Source organism: Dipodomys merriami, unplaced genomic scaffold (assembly GCF_024711535.1).
Source record: "Dipodomys merriami isolate MVZ:Mamm:240054 unplaced genomic scaffold, mDipMer1.0.p SCAF_121, whole genome shotgun sequence".
NCBI lineage: Eukaryota > Metazoa > Chordata > Mammalia > Rodentia > Heteromyidae > Dipodomys > Dipodomys merriami.
In genome coordinates this window covers 776,532-795,141 of record NW_027202505.1, presented here as the reverse complement: position 1 = coordinate 795,141, position 18,610 = coordinate 776,532, and the positions used below count along the sequence as shown (strand labels likewise).

General features: G+C 40.9%; 1 protein-coding gene across 3 annotated transcripts in view; it reads right to left on the bottom strand.

Moving 5' to 3' along the window:
- LOC138823629 (translation initiation factor eIF2B subunit gamma) overlaps positions 1-18,610 on the bottom strand; it is a 62,759-nt gene that overhangs the window by 33,439 nt on the left and 10,710 nt on the right. For all 3 annotated transcript variants that reach the window (XM_070017048.1, XM_070017049.1, XM_070017050.1), the window contains exon 4: positions 7,213-7,372. In XM_070017048.1, coding sequence (XP_069873149.1) covers positions 7,213-7,372 — 160 coding nt within the window. The remainder of the gene's footprint in view (positions 1-7,212; positions 7,373-18,610) is intronic.

The window sequence follows — 18,610 nt, the reverse complement described above, 5'->3', positions numbered from 1 at the left end:
TGCCCTTTCCTGCCTGGGCTGGCTTTGAACTGTGATCCTCAGATATCAGCCTACTAGGTAGCTAGGATTATATGCGTGAGCTACTGGTGCCCAGCTTGAGAACAAATCTTAATTATCTCTGTTCCCTTTGTAAGGTTTAATGTAAGTTTTATATATAGTATGTCCTATACTCCATGACGGCATTAAAGTTCAATGTTGTTGTAAATCAGAGATCTAGTTTTATACCAACTACCTGGGTAGCACAGAGGTAAATTATTTCTATTTTATAAAATATATGCCTTTACATGAATTTCTCCATTACAGAATTAGGCAATAATTGTATCTTTATTGTGTGCATGTTCATATCACATGAATCCTATCCTGTTTGAACTTATTTCTGTATATATTCCTTCAGGCATAACAAGTTCAGATTTTTGTTTGTATGTTTATGGGTTGTGGGGCTTGAACTCAAGGCCTGGATGCTGTCCCTGAGTTATTTTTTCCACTCAAGGCTAGCCCTCTACCGCTTTGAGCCAGAGCTCTACTTTTGTTTTCTGGTGGTTAAATGGAGATAAGTCTCAAGGACTTGCTTGCCTGAGCTGACGTTGAACCTGATCCTCAGATCTCAGCCTTCTGAGTAGCTAGGATTATAGGCGTGAGCCACCAGCACCTTGCAGAGGTTCAGATTTGATTCTGTAGAGATTCTAACAAAAACAGCAGTGGGATGGGGGGGGATGGAGACTTAGAGGAGGAAATAGAACAGCAGAAACTCAAATAGGAACTTTGCAGTACAGATTTTTTGTTTTTGCCAGTCCTGGGCTTGAACTCAGGGCCTGAGCACTGATCCTGAGTTTTTTTTGCTCAAGGCTAGCATTCTGCCACTTGAGCCACAGTGCATTTCCAGCCTTTTCTGTTTATGTGGTACAGAGGGTTTCATGCATGCTAGGCAAGCACTCTTCCACTAAGCCACATTCCCAGTCCTACAGAATAGTTTTAAAAAAATAAATGAAGCCAACATGAAATTGATACAGCTTTAGACCATCTATCAGTACTAAGGAAGCTCAGCTGATTGACAGGTGACAGCATGAGACCTTTCATTCTTGGATATGGAGCACACTAGTATGTAATGATTCTAGTCTGGACTAATACTATGTAATTCTGAGAGCTGAGAAGTTTAAGAAATACTATAGACAACTGGAATGGATTAAATAGAAGTTTTCTAGAACTTAATCTATATTTCAAATATTCCAAGAGATATAATGATATCACAGAGATAACATTAAATAATTATTTGTGACTTAAAGCCTTAATAGTATTAAACATCTACCAAAGCTGGGCTTACTGGCTCAAGCCTCTAATCCTACCTACTTGAAAGGCAGAGATCAGGAGATCATGGTTTGACACCAGTACAGGCTGAAAAATTTTCAAGACTGGTTTCAATCAATGGCTGGGCACAGTGGTGTATACCTGTCATTCTAGTGACAAAGGAACCACAAATAGATTGTAGTCCAGGCAGGCTTGGGCATAAAGAGATCCTACCTTAAAAATAATCAGTAAGGGCTGGGAAGGTGGCTCAGTGGTAGAGCGCTTGCCTTGTATGATGCCCTGGGTTCAATTCCTCAGCACCACATAAGCAGAAAAAAAAAAGCTGGAAGTGGCATTGTAGCTCAAGTGGTAGAGTGCTAGCCTTGAGCTGAAGAGCTGAGGGACAGCGCCCAGGCCCAGAGTTCAGGCCCCATGATCGGACCCCCCCAAAAAAACAAACAAAAAAAACAAAAATAATCAGTAAAACAAGGGACTTAGTAAGTGTGGAATTTTAAATTCAAACCTCAGTGTTAAGAAAAACAATTTTGCATAGAAGTATATAGAATCACTTAGTAAACAGATTACCTGCAACAAACAAAAAAAACCTTACTATCTTTTCACTGAAATTAGAAAGGAAATTTTTATTTTTATACAAGTTTAAAAAATACATTTGTGAATATGTATGTATGTATATATATATATAGTATCATCGATATTCTTTTTAAATTATTAAGTAGTTGTATAAAGGGATTACAATTCCATAAATCAGATCATGAGTACAATGCTTCTTGGTCAATATCACATCTCCCTTCATTCTCCCAGTCCCATCCCTACTCTCAAGTTACATAGTTCATTATTTACATAATGTGTAATGGATATAATGATTACATTTGCTCACTCTTTTCCCTCCATTCTTGTGACTCCCCAAAACATGTTTCCACTTCCTGGTATTCATTCTGATACACAGGACATTAGTTGTTCAGAGGAGACAGGCCTTTGGATTCCTCCCCTAAGTATTCCCTCCTTTAGTCAGTTTGTTTGAAAAGATGGCTGTTATAGAAACTTCATATAAGTCTCAGTTCCAGAAAGAACTAGGCACCAGTGATGCTATTCAGGAGGTTGAGATCTGAGAATCATGATTTGAAGCCATCCCAGGCAGGAAAATCGATGATTCTTATTTCTAGTTGACCAGCAAAAAGCCAGAAATAGAGCTGTGGCTCAAGTGGTAGAGTACCAGCCTTGAGTAAATAAGCGCAGGGACAAAGCCCCAGGCCCTGAATTTCATCCCCAGTATAGGGGGCAGAGGAAAGGATCAAAACCTTACTGTTTGTTTTTTTAAATCATAATGATGAGAATTCATATTGTTAAAATATGCACATTATTCAAGAGTATAGACAGATTCAACACAATATTTATCAAAACCCCCATGGAATTTTTTTACATAAATTGAAAAATACAATGGTAAAATTTATAGAGATCCACCAAATCCTCCAAATAACCAAAGTAATTTTGAGAAAGAAAAAAAATCACATATATTTTACTTCTTGATTTACAATGTTACTGCAAAGCTATAATAACCAATACAGTATGGCACTGATATAACACATACATAGACAAAGTACAGAATGTTCCTGTCAGTAAGAAATTGGGCATATACAAAATAAACTTGAAATGATAAAATAGCTGGGCTTCAGTGGCTCATGTCTGTAATTGTAGCTATTCAGGAGGCTGAAATCTGAGGATCACAGTTCAAAGCCAAGTCAAGGTAGGGAAATCTGTGAGACTTTTATCTCCAGTTAACTACCAAAAAGCTGAGTGGAGGAATGGTTCAAGTGGTAGAGCACTAGCCTTAAGTAAAAAGCTCAGGGCAGTGCCCAAGCCCTGAATTCAAGTACCAGGACTAGTGAAAAAAAAATGATAAAATGTCCAAACCTAGTATATGAAACCATCAAAATCCTAGGAGAGGGGCTGAATGAGCTTAGTAGTAGAGTGCTTGCCTAGTATGCATGAAGCCCTGGGTTCAATTCCTCAGTACCACAGAGAGAAGGCCAGAAATGGCATTGTGGCTTAAGTGGCAGAATACTAGCCTTGAGCAAAAGAAGCTCAGGCAAGTGCCCAGGCAGAGTTCAAGCCCCAGGACTGGCAAAAAAAAAAAAAAAAAAAAAAAAGAGAGAGAAAAAATCCTAGGAGAAAAGAGGTCTTTGGACTTTGATATTGGTCTTGAAATTTTTTTTTTTTTTGGGGGGGGCAGTCATAGGGCTTGAAGTCTGGGCCTGGACACTGTCTCAAAGCTTGTCAGCTCAAGAATAGTGTTTTACCCAAATTGTTTAAATAGGGATACAGGTGGACCCATTGCAACAATGAGATGTACAAATTGTTATGTCAAAAAACAAACTTTACAACTTTGGTGGGGGTGTGGGAGATCAGGTGGGGGGGTGGGGGGTATATGGGAAGGGATGGAAAGGGGAAACAAAGGAGGAGGCAACAATGCTTGATAAGAAATGTACTCCTTGGGGCTGGGAAGGTGGCTCAGTGGTAGAACGCTTGCCTTGCATGCCGGAGGCTCTGGGTTCGATTCCCTAGCACCACATAAGCAAAAAGAAAAAAAGCCAGAAGTGGCGCTGTGGCTCAAGTGGTAGAGCGTTAGCCTTGAGCTGAAGAGCTGAGGGACAGCGCCCAGGCCCAGAGTTCAGGCCCCACGACCGGACCCAAAAAAAAAAAAAAAAAAAGAAAGAAAGAAATGTACTCGTTATCTTGCCCATGTAATTGTAACCCCTCTGTACGGTATTTTCACAATAAAAAATTTTTTAAAAAGAATAGTGTTTTACCACTTGAGACACAGCGCCACTTCCAGTTTTCTGGTGGTTAATTGGAGATGAGTCTCATGGACTTTTCTGCCCTGGCTGGCTTTGAACCACAATCCTCAGATCTCACACTCCTGAGTAGCTAGGATTACAGGCATGAGCTACCAGTGCTTGGCCCAACAATACTTTTTAACATCGCAACAAAACTCAATGGACAAAAGTAAAATAGGTGTTGAATAATAAGGGCAGACCAGAGTAAGCATGAATAGGCAAAGGATCAATCTGATTAAAGTACAATCTGTACATGTGGAAAATAGTATGCTATTAAAATCCCTTTGAACAACTAATATGAAATTAACAAAAATTGGTAGCAATTAATAGGAATGTAAACCAGGTCCTGCCCACAACATAGGTACTAGAAGTGAGGAAGATAAAGAGAGGATAAAAGAGAGTGAATATGATCAAAATATTTTATGCACATGTATGAAAATGGAACAGAGATGCTCACTGAGATTGTTTTCAGAAAAGGAAGGAGAGATTAACAACATTAATATCAGTCATGTGTGTCTTAGGGAACTATCCTTCTGTTCTCATATCTGTATGATAAATTTAAGCAACCAAGAGAAGAGAGATTTACATGAGGCTTTACTAGATAACCCTAGTCAGAAGAAAAAATACAGTCCTTGTTAAGTGGAATAGTATAGGCAATCCTAAAGATCATGCAAAGATGATCTTACCCCAGACAGGGGGCTACAGTTTCTATTGAGGAAAATGAGACATTCAAACAAGCAATCCATCTGTATGTGAGTCACTGAAGAACACTGTGTGTGTGTGTAACCCATGTTTCCAAGAAATGTGATATCTAAACTGCAGGATGAAAAATGTGTCTTTTTGTGTCTGCCAGTTCTGGCACAAAAAACAAAAATCCCAAGCCTTGTTATCTTGTTCAATTTTCTTGATGACAGCCAGTGCTTTGACTTGAACCATGCCTCCAGCCAGCATTTTGCTGGTTAATCGAATATGGCATCTCTACGACTTTTCTGTCTGAGCTGGCTTTGAACCGCAATCTTCCAGGTCTCAGCCTCCTAAGTAGCCACGATTACAGCCATGGGCCATCAGCATTCAGAAGTTTCTGTTAACCATATTTTGTTGCTTGGCTTATGCTGTCTTTTTTGTTTGTCATTTGACAGTGCTGGGGATCAACTCTAGGACCTCACAAATGCTAGGCTAATAATCCACCACTGAGCCACATTCCCAGTCCAAAGGTGTGAATGTTAAAAAGACTTTTGGGTATAAATTCAGCTATAAAAAATAATCTAGAAACAGAATCAGTTAAGGCATTAAATACTGTGGCAAAAACAATCAGATGCCATGTTCTAGACAAAAATCAACAGTTCATAAACTCAAATTCTCTATCCTTGACTAAACTAGAGTGTTGTTCCTATTCTTTGTAGTCTGGTAAAGTTAGTATAATGCATTAAAGATTAAAAACCAAATGCTACTACTATAATCCTAGGAAATTTTAAAAATTAATTATACTTCTAGAACATAAGGATGATTTCAAATTATAAAACACTGATTTTAATTAAATGTTTCTTAGTTGCAGTTAGTCCTCTGTAGTCTCAAGTTCCACAGATGCAAACTACTTAGAAAAATGAAACTGTTAAGGTTGGGGCACGGCTCAAGTAACTGCCCACAAAGTACAAAGGCATTAGTTCAAACCTAAGTACTGTCCAACAAAACCTGTTTCTGTACAGAACATATACAGCCTTTTTTCCCCTTATTATTCCCTAAAAAATATAAGATAACAACTATTTACACAATACTTACATTTTTTCTGGCTTTACAGGTAATTTAGATTGTAAATATCTGGGAGAGGTATATAACATGTATATGCAAATACTATACATACCATTTTATATAAAGAAATGAGTATACATGGATTTTGCAGTGTGTGTACATAGTAAAACATATATGTATGAGCATGCAAGTATACATATGCTTTGTAACCATGGGTTCTAGAATCAATCTTTCATGGATATTAAGAGACAAGTACATATGTGTTCAATTATTTGAGTCTTACAGCTGAGCACTGGTGACTCACATCTGTAATCCTCATTGCTCAGGAGGCAGCAGTTTGAGGATAATAGTTTCAAGCCAGCCTGGGAAGGAAAGTCTGTGAGACATTAAGTTCCAATTAAGCAACAAAAAAACAGAAGTGGAGCTGTGGCTCAAGTGGTAGAATACAAGACTTGAGCAAAAAAGCTCAGGAACAGTGCCCAGGTCAATACACACACACACATGCATGCACGCATGCACCCACACACGCACACATTCACCCACACATACATAATGACACAGAAGACACAGTCCCTGCTTCAAAAAGTACTTCTAACTTTTTTTTTTTTTTTGGGTCCGGACATGGGACCTGAACTCTGGGCCTGGGCACTGTCCCTCAACTCTTGCAGCTCAAGGCTAGTGCTCTATCACTTGAGCCACAGCGCCACTTCCAGCTTTTTTTCTTTTTGCTTATGTGGTGCTGGGGAATTGAACCCAGGGCCTCATGCATGCAATGCAAGCGCTTTACCACTGAGCCACCTTCCCAGCCCAACTTCTAGCTTTTAATTAGATTCTATAGTATATTTTTTGTGTGTGTGCTGGTCCTGGGGCCTGAACTCAGGGTATCATGTTCTGGCTCAGGTTTTTTGCTCACAGCTGATGCTCTACTACTTGAACCATGCCTCTAGTTATAGGGATTATATCTTATTATTTTGTTGGTGGTGGTTGTGGGGCTTAACTCAGAGCCTGGGCATTGTCCCTGAGCCTCTTTGCACTCAAGGATAATGCTTTTCTACTTGAGCCACAGTGCCACTTCCAGTCTCACAGAGACTTTTCTGCCTAGACTGGCTTTGAACTGTGATTCTCAGATTTCAGCCTCCTAAGTAGCTAGGATTATAGGTGTGAGACACTGGCACCTGGATGTATCTTACTTGACTTTATGTCATCAACTCTTAGTACAGTATTCATAGTACATTGCAGTCCCTATCAAATGTTTCTTAAATGAAAGCATGAATGATAAAAACACTTATAAAATCCAACAAAAATAAGCCCCAATCTTCCTTACCTGTCTTTTTTTTCCCCTTTTGACCTGGAACTGGTTCTAAGTTATCTTGTCCTTTTCTCATTAACATGGCAAGTGATGCATCATGAGCTCTAAACAGGTCCACAACCTCATGTAAGGCAACATCTGTTATCAGATCACAGCTGAGTATCAGCATATCTGTCTATTAGATACAAAGAGAAAAGTCAGTATCACAAGAGTGATTCATATAATTCATCACAAGATAAGCACATAAGAGTTTAGAATCACACAAACAAGAAAATACTTATACCTTTTCTGCAGCAAAAAAAAAAAAAAAAGTAAAATAAGCCAGGCACTGGTGGCTCACGCCTGTAATCCTAGCTACTCAGGAGGCTGAGATCTGAGGATCTCGGTTCAAAGCCAGCCCAGGAAGGAAAGTCCACGAGACTCTTATCTCCAATAAACCACTAGAAAACCAGAAGTGGTGCTGTCGTTCAAGTGGTAGAGCACTTGCCTTGAGCTGAAGAGCGCAGAGACAGAACCCACGACGGACAAAAAAAAAAAAAAAAAAAAGTAAAAATAGGGGCTGGGAATGTGGTTTAGTAGTAGAGTGCTTGTCTAGCAGGCATGAAGCCCTGGGTTTGGTTCCTCAGTACCACATAAACAGAAAATGCCAGAGGTGTCACGTTGCTCAAGTGGTAGTGTTAGCCTCGAGCTAAAGAAGCTCAGGACAGTGCCCAGGCCCTGAGATGAAGCCCCAGGACTGACAAAAACAAACAAACAAATAATTTAAAAAATAAGGTTGCCTAATGGATTGTGCTGGGGGAGGGTCTGAAATCTCTGCTGCCCTCTTGTGATCCTTATTAGCAGTCCTGAAAGGTCTTTAGCTTTCAGGTAGATTTCTAAGAAACCGTCTGAAACTGCATTATCTATTTCTATGACTTTGGAATAAATTATCTTTATAGAACCATCAGTTTATTAGGAAACAACAAGATAAATATAATGAAATGCCTCACTTGCTAACTTACATTCTAGGTAGTAAACAAGTATAATGCTTGTACTTTGTACAAGTAAGTACAAAGTACTCATTTACTATTATAACAAAACCATATAATTGGTATTTTATTATTGTTATTTGTGTTTCTTTTTATTCAGTTTTCATTTAGTTTTTGTCAGTTATGGGACTTGAACTCAAGGCTTGACCGCTGTCCCTGAACAATTTTTGCTCAAGGCTAGCAATCTACCACTTTGAGCCACAGAGCCACTTCTGGTTTTCTGGTGGCTAACTGGAGATAAGAGTCTTATGGACTTTCCTGCTCAGGCTGGCTCTGAACCTCAATCCTCAGATCTCAGCCTACTGAGTAGCTAGGATTACAGGTATGAACCACTGGAGCCAACCTGAGCTTCTGTTTGAGCTTCTGTCTGTCTGGCTAGGATTGAGGTTTTAAGCCAGCCTAAGTAGAAAAGTCTGCTAGAATCTAGGTGTAACAATGCAATCCTATAATCCCAGTACTCAGAGGTGGCTGAGGCAAAGTGATCACATTTTTGAGACCAGCCTGGGCAACATAGCAAGACCTGTCTCAAAAGAAAAGAAAAACAGATAAAAGATAATAGTACTTTTAAAATACTTGACAGGGGCTGGGAAGGTGGCTCAGTGGTAGAGCACTTGCCTTGCATGCCTGAGGCCCTGGGTTCGATTCCTCAGCACCACGTAAGCAAAAAGAAAAAAGCCGGAAGTGGCGCTGTGGCTCAAGTGGTAGAACGCTAGCCTTGAGCTGAAGAGCTGAGGGACAGCGCCCAGGCCCAGAGTTCAGGCCCCACGACCGGACCCCCCCCCAAAAAAAAAAAACCCAAAAACTTGATAATCTACTATTACTACTACTAATAATCTAGCTATTCAGATTTTACCTAAGTAGCTCAAAAACAAAAATCAAGATAAACTAGTTATAATAAAAGTACTTTTTGCTTCTATGTTAACTTTCTGTTAATCAGAGCTATAACTTTGTGCTGGGCACAGGTGTCTCTTTATGCCTGGCTCTTTTTGGATCTTCACTGAGATTAATATGAAGTTTCTATTACCATCATCTTTCCAGGAAAAAGAATTTTTGTTGTTGTTGTTGGTCATGGGGCTTGAACTCTGGGCCTGGGCGCTTTCCCTCAGCTCTTCAGCTCAAGGCAAGTGCTCTACCATCTGAGCTACAGTGCCACTTCCGGTATTCTGGAGGTTTATTGGAGATAGGAGTCTCATGGTCTTTCCTGCCTGGGCTGGCTTTGAACTGCGATCATCAGATCTTAGCCTCCTGAGTAGCTAGGATTATAGGCGTGAGCCACTGGCATCCGGCAAGAAAAGGAAATTTCTAAGGCTACAATTCACCATTTAGAAACTACTGGGCATTTATAAATCAACCTATATACATGCAAGCTAAGGAAGGAGTCTACAGAATCCTACTTCTTGCCTTGAAATGCAGAGATCAGTCATAACTAAAGATGTATTATATAAATATCATTACAGAAACATTAAAAATTAAAAGAAAAAAAAAAGCAGGGTGCCTGTGGCTCATGCCTAGCTACTAGGGAGGCTGAGATCTGAAGACTGAGGTTTGAAGTTAGCCTGAGCAGGAAAGTGTATGAAAGCTTATCTCTGACTATCAAAAAGCTGGGAGTAGAGCAGTGGCTCAATGGTAGAACTTTAGCCATGAACACAAAAGCTCAGGGACAGTGTGTAGGCCCTGAATTCTAGCCCTAGGACTGGCACAAAATAAATTTCCTAAGTTTTTGTAATTAATTGATGTACCTTCAAGTAAAGAAAATGACCCTGATGCAAGTGTTTCTAAAGTGGTGACAACATTGTCTTGGAAAACAAATGCTATTACTATTTAGTATTTGTCAAGTGTTTAAATGTGTTGTTATTGTAAATGCTGAACAAGTCCTGCATGATTGTGAATTGACCCATAGGCTCATTTCTTTCTTTGCTTTTATATGACCTTTTGCTCAACTGAATACAAAATCCCTAAGGATTACCAGGAATAGATGCTGTCCTTTCAATGTCTGGTTGCCATCTGTTCTTCAGTGTGAAAAGAAAGGCATCAGTCTGAAAGAGCAAGGCCTGGAGTACAGACAAGAGATGGCTGTTCCATCAGCCCCTGTCTTGACTGTTTCAGAGTAGGAGCCATGAAAGATTCTCTGAAAAACCAACCCATTCTCATCATATTTGCAATGCCACAACTTTCAAAGGAAGTCTTTGTTGTCTCATCAGTGCACTATTTTCAAAAGCTAGAAATCCTAGACAAAAAAAAAAAAAGCCTAAAAGAAAAACTAAATCAATCTTAGACCTTCATATTATTTTTTTGTGTGTGTGTTGGTTGTGGTGCCTGAACTCTGGGCCTTGGTGCTGTCCCTCAGCTATTCAGCTCGAGGCTAGTATTCTATCACTTAAGCCACAGTTCCACTTCAGACTTTTTCTGCTAATGTGGTGCTGAGGAATTGAACCCAGGCATCATGCATGCAAGGCAAGCGCTCTACCACTGAGCCACCTTCCCAGCCCTCATATTATCTTTCTTTACATTTTAATCAAAGTTGTAATAGAAAGGACTAATGTTTCATTTTTTAGTCTAGAAATTTGAAACCTGTTCTAGAATTGCAACTGAACTTCTATTAACTGGAATTCAGAGAAAAGAAAAAGGAAAAACTGATAAGAGTCAGAGAAGTTTTGTTGTTGTTGTACCAATAGAGAAATATTTTTAATTATGTGTGTCCACAAGCAATGAATAAACATAGATTGTTTGAAATGTGAGTTGTTCCATCTGAAATGCTAGAATTAGTCTGAAAGTTCCCCTGAACCCTCCAACTCTGGCCTGTGTTTGAAGGATCCAGTTATTTTCTAACACCAAGTAAACCTCTTCTGTAGAAACCAACTAGAGCCCCATGCTCACTGTTCCAACAATCATCACATACTTCATCCTAAGTCTGCTCCTCTAGCAAAGACAGGGTAATGTCAAGGGCAAAAAGCATAGCTCTTAGGAATAACAAATATATGCACTGTTGACAGTACAAAAACTTTTATACAAAGTCACCAAGGGAAGGTATCACTTTAGTATTTAGTGAGAGATCAAGCCAGCCAGGAATTCAAAACAAAAACAGCTGCCAGTTAGTGTTGACTAAAGAACACAAATTAAGCTCAGAAAATGCCATTACCATGTCATGGCAAAGCCCAGAAATCTCTCATTACAAGAATAGTTTCTATTAAGCCAAAACCACTGAGCAAAATTAAAGGAAAAAAAAAAAAGAGGTTAAATCAGAACACCGGATGTGTGTATGTGTGTGTGGGGGAGTAGTGGGGGATGAAGGGGATTCTGAGAAGAACTACTGGGAGTAATCTGTTTCTTTTTCTGGCAGCTGTTCCATGACAGATTGTTATAAATAACAATCTGGCAATTTTCTACAGCAAGGAAAAAAGAAAAATATACTTCTCTGGGAAAAAACTGTCAGAACATAGTAGTTCACTAGGCTTTTACCCACCCAGCCTTTCTACAAACAATGGCTGGGATTCAAATCACCACCTCCCTGCAAATATGAAACTAATGAATTCAGTTATTTGGTGTGAGTAAAATTGACCACAATTTACATTTTCCTATATGGTCTAATCCAATTAAATCCTCAAAAGTAGTTGTGTGCTTTAATAAACTTCAACAGTTAACTTGTGAAGACCTTGCTGGTTTTGTTTTGTCAAAATACTTAGAAACTGTTTCCCAGTATGTAGTCCCCAAAATGCAAAGGAAAATCCAACTGCCACTTCATTTTCACTGAAGTTGGAGCCATAAAAACATGAAGGAAGACCAACTTAGTGCAGAAGAAATGATAATCCTTAGGCTGAGCTAAATATTCTTTTTGTGTTCCTTAGCTTAACTGATACCATTCAGGACTGAAGTCAGAAATCTTGCTATATCCAGGACTGAAATTGTCCCCCTTGCCCAGTCCCTTTCATACTACCATGTGACCGGTCCCCTAATTTTCCTCTATCTCTTCTGCCCTGCTTTGGTTCAGGTCTCCAAAGCCTTTTCCAGTCTTGTATTGGTCTCTGTCATTCTAGTTTTATTTTATTCTAATTCATACTCCAATGTACACTGTTTTCTATCATATCACTGCTTAAAGATACCCTAAAACAGCATTCTCTAAACATAAAAAAGTTGAACTTGACAGGCGCTGGTGGCTCACGCCTGTAATCCTAGCTACTCAGGAGGCTGAGATCTGAGAATCACAGTTCAAAGCCAGCCCAGGCAGGAAAGTCCATGAGACTCTTTATCTCCAATAAACAACCAGAAAACCGGAAGTGACACTGGGGCTCAAGTGGTACAGCGCTCTCCTTGAGCTGAAGGGCTGAGGGGCAGGGCCCAGGCCCAGAGTTCAATCCCCACACCAAAAAAAAAAAAAAAAAAAAAAGTTGAACTTATCATTACTTACCTTATAAATTTATTTTAAAATATAGAAATCATTAAAATGATAATTTAAAATCAGACACTGGGTTTTATTGTTGTTTTTTGGGTTTTTTTGTTGTTGTTTCTTTTGCCAATCCTGGGGCTTGAACTCAGGGCCTAGGCACTGTCCCTGGGCTTCTTTTGTGCTCAAGGCTAGCCCACTGCCACTTGAGCCACAGTACCACTTTTGGCTTTTTCTGTTTATGTGATACTGATACTGAGGAATCAAACCCAGGGCTTCATGCATGCTAGGCAAGCACTCTACCACTAAGCCACATTCCCAGCCCAAAATTAAATGTTTTAAAAGAAGATAGAGAGGGTGCTGGTGGCTCACACCTGTAATCCTGGCTATTCAGGAAACTTTAATCTGTCAGCCTGTGCAGAAAACTCTGAGAGACTTATTTCCAATTAACCAACAAAAACAAAAAGCTGGAAATAGAGGTATGGCTCAAGTGATAAGACTACCAGCCAGGATGGAAAAGCCAAGTGAGAGCTTGAGGCTCTGAGTTCAAAGCCCCACTGCAGATAATCAATCAATGGAAAAAAAAAATTAAAACCTTGGTTGGGGTATAGCTCAATGGTAGCCAGTTTGCCTATAATGCAGGCCCTACGTTTAATACTCACGACCACACAAACAAATAAAAAGCAGTATTTACCTCTGTACTCTGTGATCAAGAATCCTTTAGCACAAAAGCTCTAGGACAGCACTCAGGCCCTGAGTTCAAACCCCAGGATGGGCTCACAAAAAGAAAAAGAAAGAAAAATATTGCCTGGCATACAGTAGTTAATACAAATTTGCTGAATAACTAAAAATGTCAATATTTTATAGATGAATTAAAATCAAGCTTAGGAGGGACTTAAAAGCTCAGTTAAGGTCATATAACTAATGAATAATGAAATAAAAATTAGACTCAAAGGGGCTGGGAATGTGGCTTAGTGTTAGAGTGCTTGCCTAGCATGCATGAAGCCCTGGATTTGATTCTTCAGTACTAATAAACAGAAAAAGCCAGAAGTGGCACTGTGGCTCAAGTGGCAGAGTGCTAGTCTTGAGCAAAAAAGAAGCTCAGGGACAGTGCTCAGGCCCTGAGTTCAAGCCCCAGGAATGCCCCCCCCCCCAAAAAAAAAAAAAGTTAGACTTAAAAGTCTACCTGTTTTTCAAAGAATGTGTTCTTTTCACCATGCTACCCTACCTCTTCATAAACATAATTCTCCATTTAGAACATGTATGGGGTACAGGATCAGTGACATATCAGTAAATTTAAAGCTTTCTGGGAGCTTTCAAATACTAAATAAACACTAAGCAGCCAATGCCATATCAATACTTCTGCTCTGCAGTTACTGAAACTCACCCTTAGGCTCAAATAAACATATAATGAATAAGGAGCTTGTTTCAAATGTTAACAAAGACTTTGCCTTCATCTTTTGTTCATATATTAAATGTGTGTGTGTCTGTGTGTCTATGTGTGTGTGCATGCGGACAGTTCTTACCCCCAAGTCTTTTGTACAAGTATAGAAAGATGACCCATAACTCAGCCGTAGGGAACCAGGGAAAGCTTGTTGGAGGAAATGGGCAGAAGTGTTTCAGCAGTTACACGGTCCTTCAGATGAATTCCAGGTCCTGGTGACAGAATGCTTACTGACTTTCCATTAAGTTGTACTGGACCATGCTACATGTTGTAGTGTTATCTCATAATTCAGATCAAGACAGGTTGCTCTGACAAAGTTTAAAAATCTAAGCTAGGTAGGCTGCTTGTACCCACAGATAAAGTTTGTGATAGCAGCCTATGCTTTCAATAATAATTCCTGGCTAATATCTTTTTCCATTATTCTATAGCACCTCATTTTATGAAAAGCTCCTTACAGAAAAAGGTAAGATTAAATAGGGATACAGGTTGACCCATTGCAACAATGAGATGTACAAGTCCTTATGTTGAAAAACGAACTTTACAACTTTGACTGGGCGGGGGGGGGGGGGGGGGGGGAAGGGGGGAGGGAGGGGTAGGAAGGGATGGGGGTGGGTGGATGGGAAGGGATGGGAAGGGGAAACAAAGGAGGAGGCAACAATGCTTGATAAGAAACATACTCATGGGGCTGGGAAGGTGGCTCAGTGGTAGAGCGCTTGTCTTATATGCATAAGGCCCTGGGTTCAATTCCTCAGCATGACATAAGCAGAAAAAAGCCAGAAGTGGTGCTGGGGCTCAAGTGGTAGGGCATGAGCCTTGAGCTGAAGAGCTGAGGGACAGTGCCCAGGCCCAGAGTTCAAGTCCCACAACTGGCAAAAAAAGAAAGAAAGAAAGAAATGTACTCATTACCTTGCCAATGTAATTGTAACCCCTTTGTATGGAATTTTCACAATAAAAATTAAAAAAAAAAAAAGATGGGGGAGGGGCTACAATTAAAACATTTTTCTGGGGGCTGGGAAGGTGGCTCAGGGGTAGAGCACTTGCCTTGCATGCATGAGGCCCTGGGTTTGATTCCTCAGCACCACATAAGCAAAAAGAAAAAAGCCGGAAGTGGCGCTGTGGCTCAAGTGGTAAAGTGCTAGCCTTGAGCTGAAGAGCTGAGGGACAGCACCCAGGCCCAGAGTTCAGGCCCCACAACTGGACCCAAAAAATAAATAAATAAAATAAAATAAAACATTTCTCTGTGGGTGGGACCAGGAGAGAAAAACTGGGAGAGAGCGAGGGAAGGGGAGATATTGTCCAAAAAGAAATGTACTCATGGGGCTGGGAAGGTGGCTCAGTGGTAGAGCGCTTGCCTTGCATGCATGAGGCCCTGGGTTTGATTCCCTAGCACCACATAAGCAAAAAGAAAAAAAGCCAGAAGTGGCGCTGTGGTTCAAGTGGTAGAGCGCTAGTCTTGAGCTGAAGAGCTGAGGGACAGCGCCCAGGCCCAGAGTTCAGGCCCCACGACCGACAAAAAAAAAAAAAAAAAAAAAAAAGAAATGTACTCATTACTTCACTTATATAACTGTAACTCCTCTGTGTATCACCTTTATAATATCAATAAAAAAGAAAAAATTAGGGGAAAAAAAAAGAAAGAAAAAGGCAAGAGCTTCCACCATACAGACAATGGTGAATGGCAGCCATGGCTCTGTGGTATCCCATAGCTATGGCTCTCAAGAAAGGTCATAAAAGGCCAGGCACTGGTGGCTCACACCTGTAATCCTAGCTACTCAGGAGGCTGAGATCTGAGGATCAGGGTTCAAAGCCAGCCCAGGCAGGAAAGTCCATGACATTCTTATCTCCAATAAACCACCAGAAAAACTAGAAGTGGCGCTGTAGCTCAAGTGCTAGAGCACTCACCTTGAGCTGAAGAACTGAGGGACAGCACTCAGGCCGAGTTCAAGCCCCATGACTGACCAAAAAAAAAAAAAAAAAAAAAGAAGGGCCACAAAGAGACAAAGAACGTGAGCAAGCCGAGGCACAGTGCTGTGGGTGCCTCACCAGGCATGAAGTATCCGCAGGACATTATGCGTGAGGTGTGTGCTTTCACCCATATGAGGGGTGCACCATGGAGCTACTCAAGGTGTCCAAGAACAAATGGAACCTCAAGTTCATCAAGAAAAGGGTGAAAGAATGCACATTCCAACCAAGAGGACATGTGGGAGCTGAGCAGCATGCTGGCAGTCAAGGATTGAGGCCCCACTGTCCCAGAAGGAGGGAAGAAGGGAGGAGGGAGGAGAGAGGAAGATGAAAGAGGCTCAAGAAATTAGGCCTATGGACTGGAAGGTGGCTCAGTGGTAGACTGCTTGCCTTGCATACATGAGGCCCTGAGTTTGATTCCTCAGTGCCACATAAGCAGAAAAAGCCAGAAGTGGCGCTGTGGCTCAAGTGACAGAGCACTAGCCTTAAGCTGAGGAGCTCAGGGACAGCGCTCAGGCCCAGAGTTCAGGTCCCCGACCAGCCAAAAAAACAAAACAAAACAAAACCAAATAAAAACAAAAGAAATTAGGGCTAATGGGGCTCAGAATGTGGCTTAGTGGTAGAGTACTTGCCTAACATGTATGAAGTCTTGGGTTTGATTCCTCAGTAAAGAAAAAAGGAAGGAAAGAAAAAGAAAGAGAGAGAGAGAGAAAGGGAAGGAGGGAAGGAAGGAAGGAAGGAAGGAAGGAAGGAAGGAAGGAAGGAAGGAAGGAAGGAAGGAAGGAGACAAATCAGGCCTACTCAGGAGGCTGAGATCTGAGAATCATAGTTTGAAGCCAGCCCGAGCAGAAATGTCCCCATGAGACTTCTCTCCAATGAACCACTCAAAAACTGGAAGTGGCACTGTGGCCTAAATGCTAGAATGCTAGCCTTGAGCACAAGGCTCAGTGACAGCACCTAGGCCTTGAGTTCAAGCCCCAAAACTGACAAAAAAAAAAAAAAAAAGGAAAAAAAAAGAAACTAGGCTCAAAGATTATAAGTTTTGTTGTTGTTGTTGTTTTGTCGGTCATGAGGCCTGAACTCTGGGCCTGGTGTTGTCTCTCAGCTCTTCAGCTCAAGGCTAGCACTTTACCAGTTGAGCCACAGTGCCACTTCTGGCTTTATCTTCTTCTATAGTGCTGAGGAATCAAACACAGGGCCTCACACATGCAGGGCAAACACTCTACCACTTAGCCACCTTCCTAGCCCAGATTATAAATTTTCTGACTATCAAAGTACAGAGCTGTAGAAGTCTCATCCTACAGACCAGAGTTCCAACAAGTAGCAATCTGTGTGAAGGTAAGATGAAAACATTTCAAATTTATAGGAAAAAAAATACACACATGCTGGGTGCTGATGGCTCATGTCTGTAATCCTACCTACTCAGGAGGCTGAGATCTGAGGATCACGGTTCAAAGCCAGCCCAGGCAGGAAAGTCTGTGAGACTTATCTCCAATTAACCACCAGAAAATGGGAAGCAGTGGTGTGGCTCAAGTGGTAGAGCACTAGCCTTGAGCTGAAGAGCTGAGGGACTGTGCTCAGGCCCAGAGTTCAAGTCCCTCCCCCCCCCCCCCCCCTTAATATAATCAAAAGAAAAGCACCATTGAGATTTTCTGGAGAAATAAAAAGCTAAAAACCCCCTAAATACAAGCTGTTTATTGTCGTAACTCCTGGGCTTTTCTTTTTCTTTCTTTGTTTCTTTGTTTCTTCCTTTCCTTTCTTTTCTTTTCTTCAGTCCTGGGGCTTGATCTCAGGGTCTGGGCACTGTCCCTAAGCTTCTTTTGCTCAAGGCTAGCACTCTACTACTTGAGCCACAGAGCCACTTCTGGCCTTTTCTGATTATGTGGTACTGAGGAATCGAACTCAGGGCTTCATGCATGCCAGGCAAGCACTCTACAACTAAGCCACATTCTCAGCCATGAGCTTTTAACTATGCCAAGAATAGTGTCAAAGAAGGCATCATCAAGGGGGCCCTCCTGGCAACCATAGCCCACCAAAGCATTCATCAGAATGAATGAAGTCACCACTTAATAAAGTCTTTAGGCAAGTTAGGGCCAAGTTCTCAGATCTTTCCTTTACCAAACTATACTTAGTCTTTCCAAAGAGATACAAATCTGACAAAAACAAAACCTTGGGCAAAATGAAAAGTTCTAGGAAAGAATGACAGAGATTTGTAATTTGATAAAGACATCAAATACTCAACTGAAAATATTTCGTTGTTTGAACATCTAAAAATAGACTATCTGCCCAATCTTTATACCAGCTGCCTCTAGGATAGGGATTTCACTAGGATAGTTTGCTCTTTGTTGCAGCATGTTAGCTATTTTTTTTTGTTGTTGTTGTTGGTCATAGGGCTTGAACTCTGGGCCTGAGTATGATCATGATCCTTCAGCTCTTCAGCTCAAGGCTAGGGCTCTACCACTTGAGCCACAGTGCCACTTCTGGTTTTCTGGTGGTTTATTGGAGATGAAAGTTTCACTGCCTTTCCTGCCCAGGCTGGCTAGGAATAACTTATTTTTGGGGGGCTAGTATTGGACCTTGAAATCAGAGTCTTACTGTTTT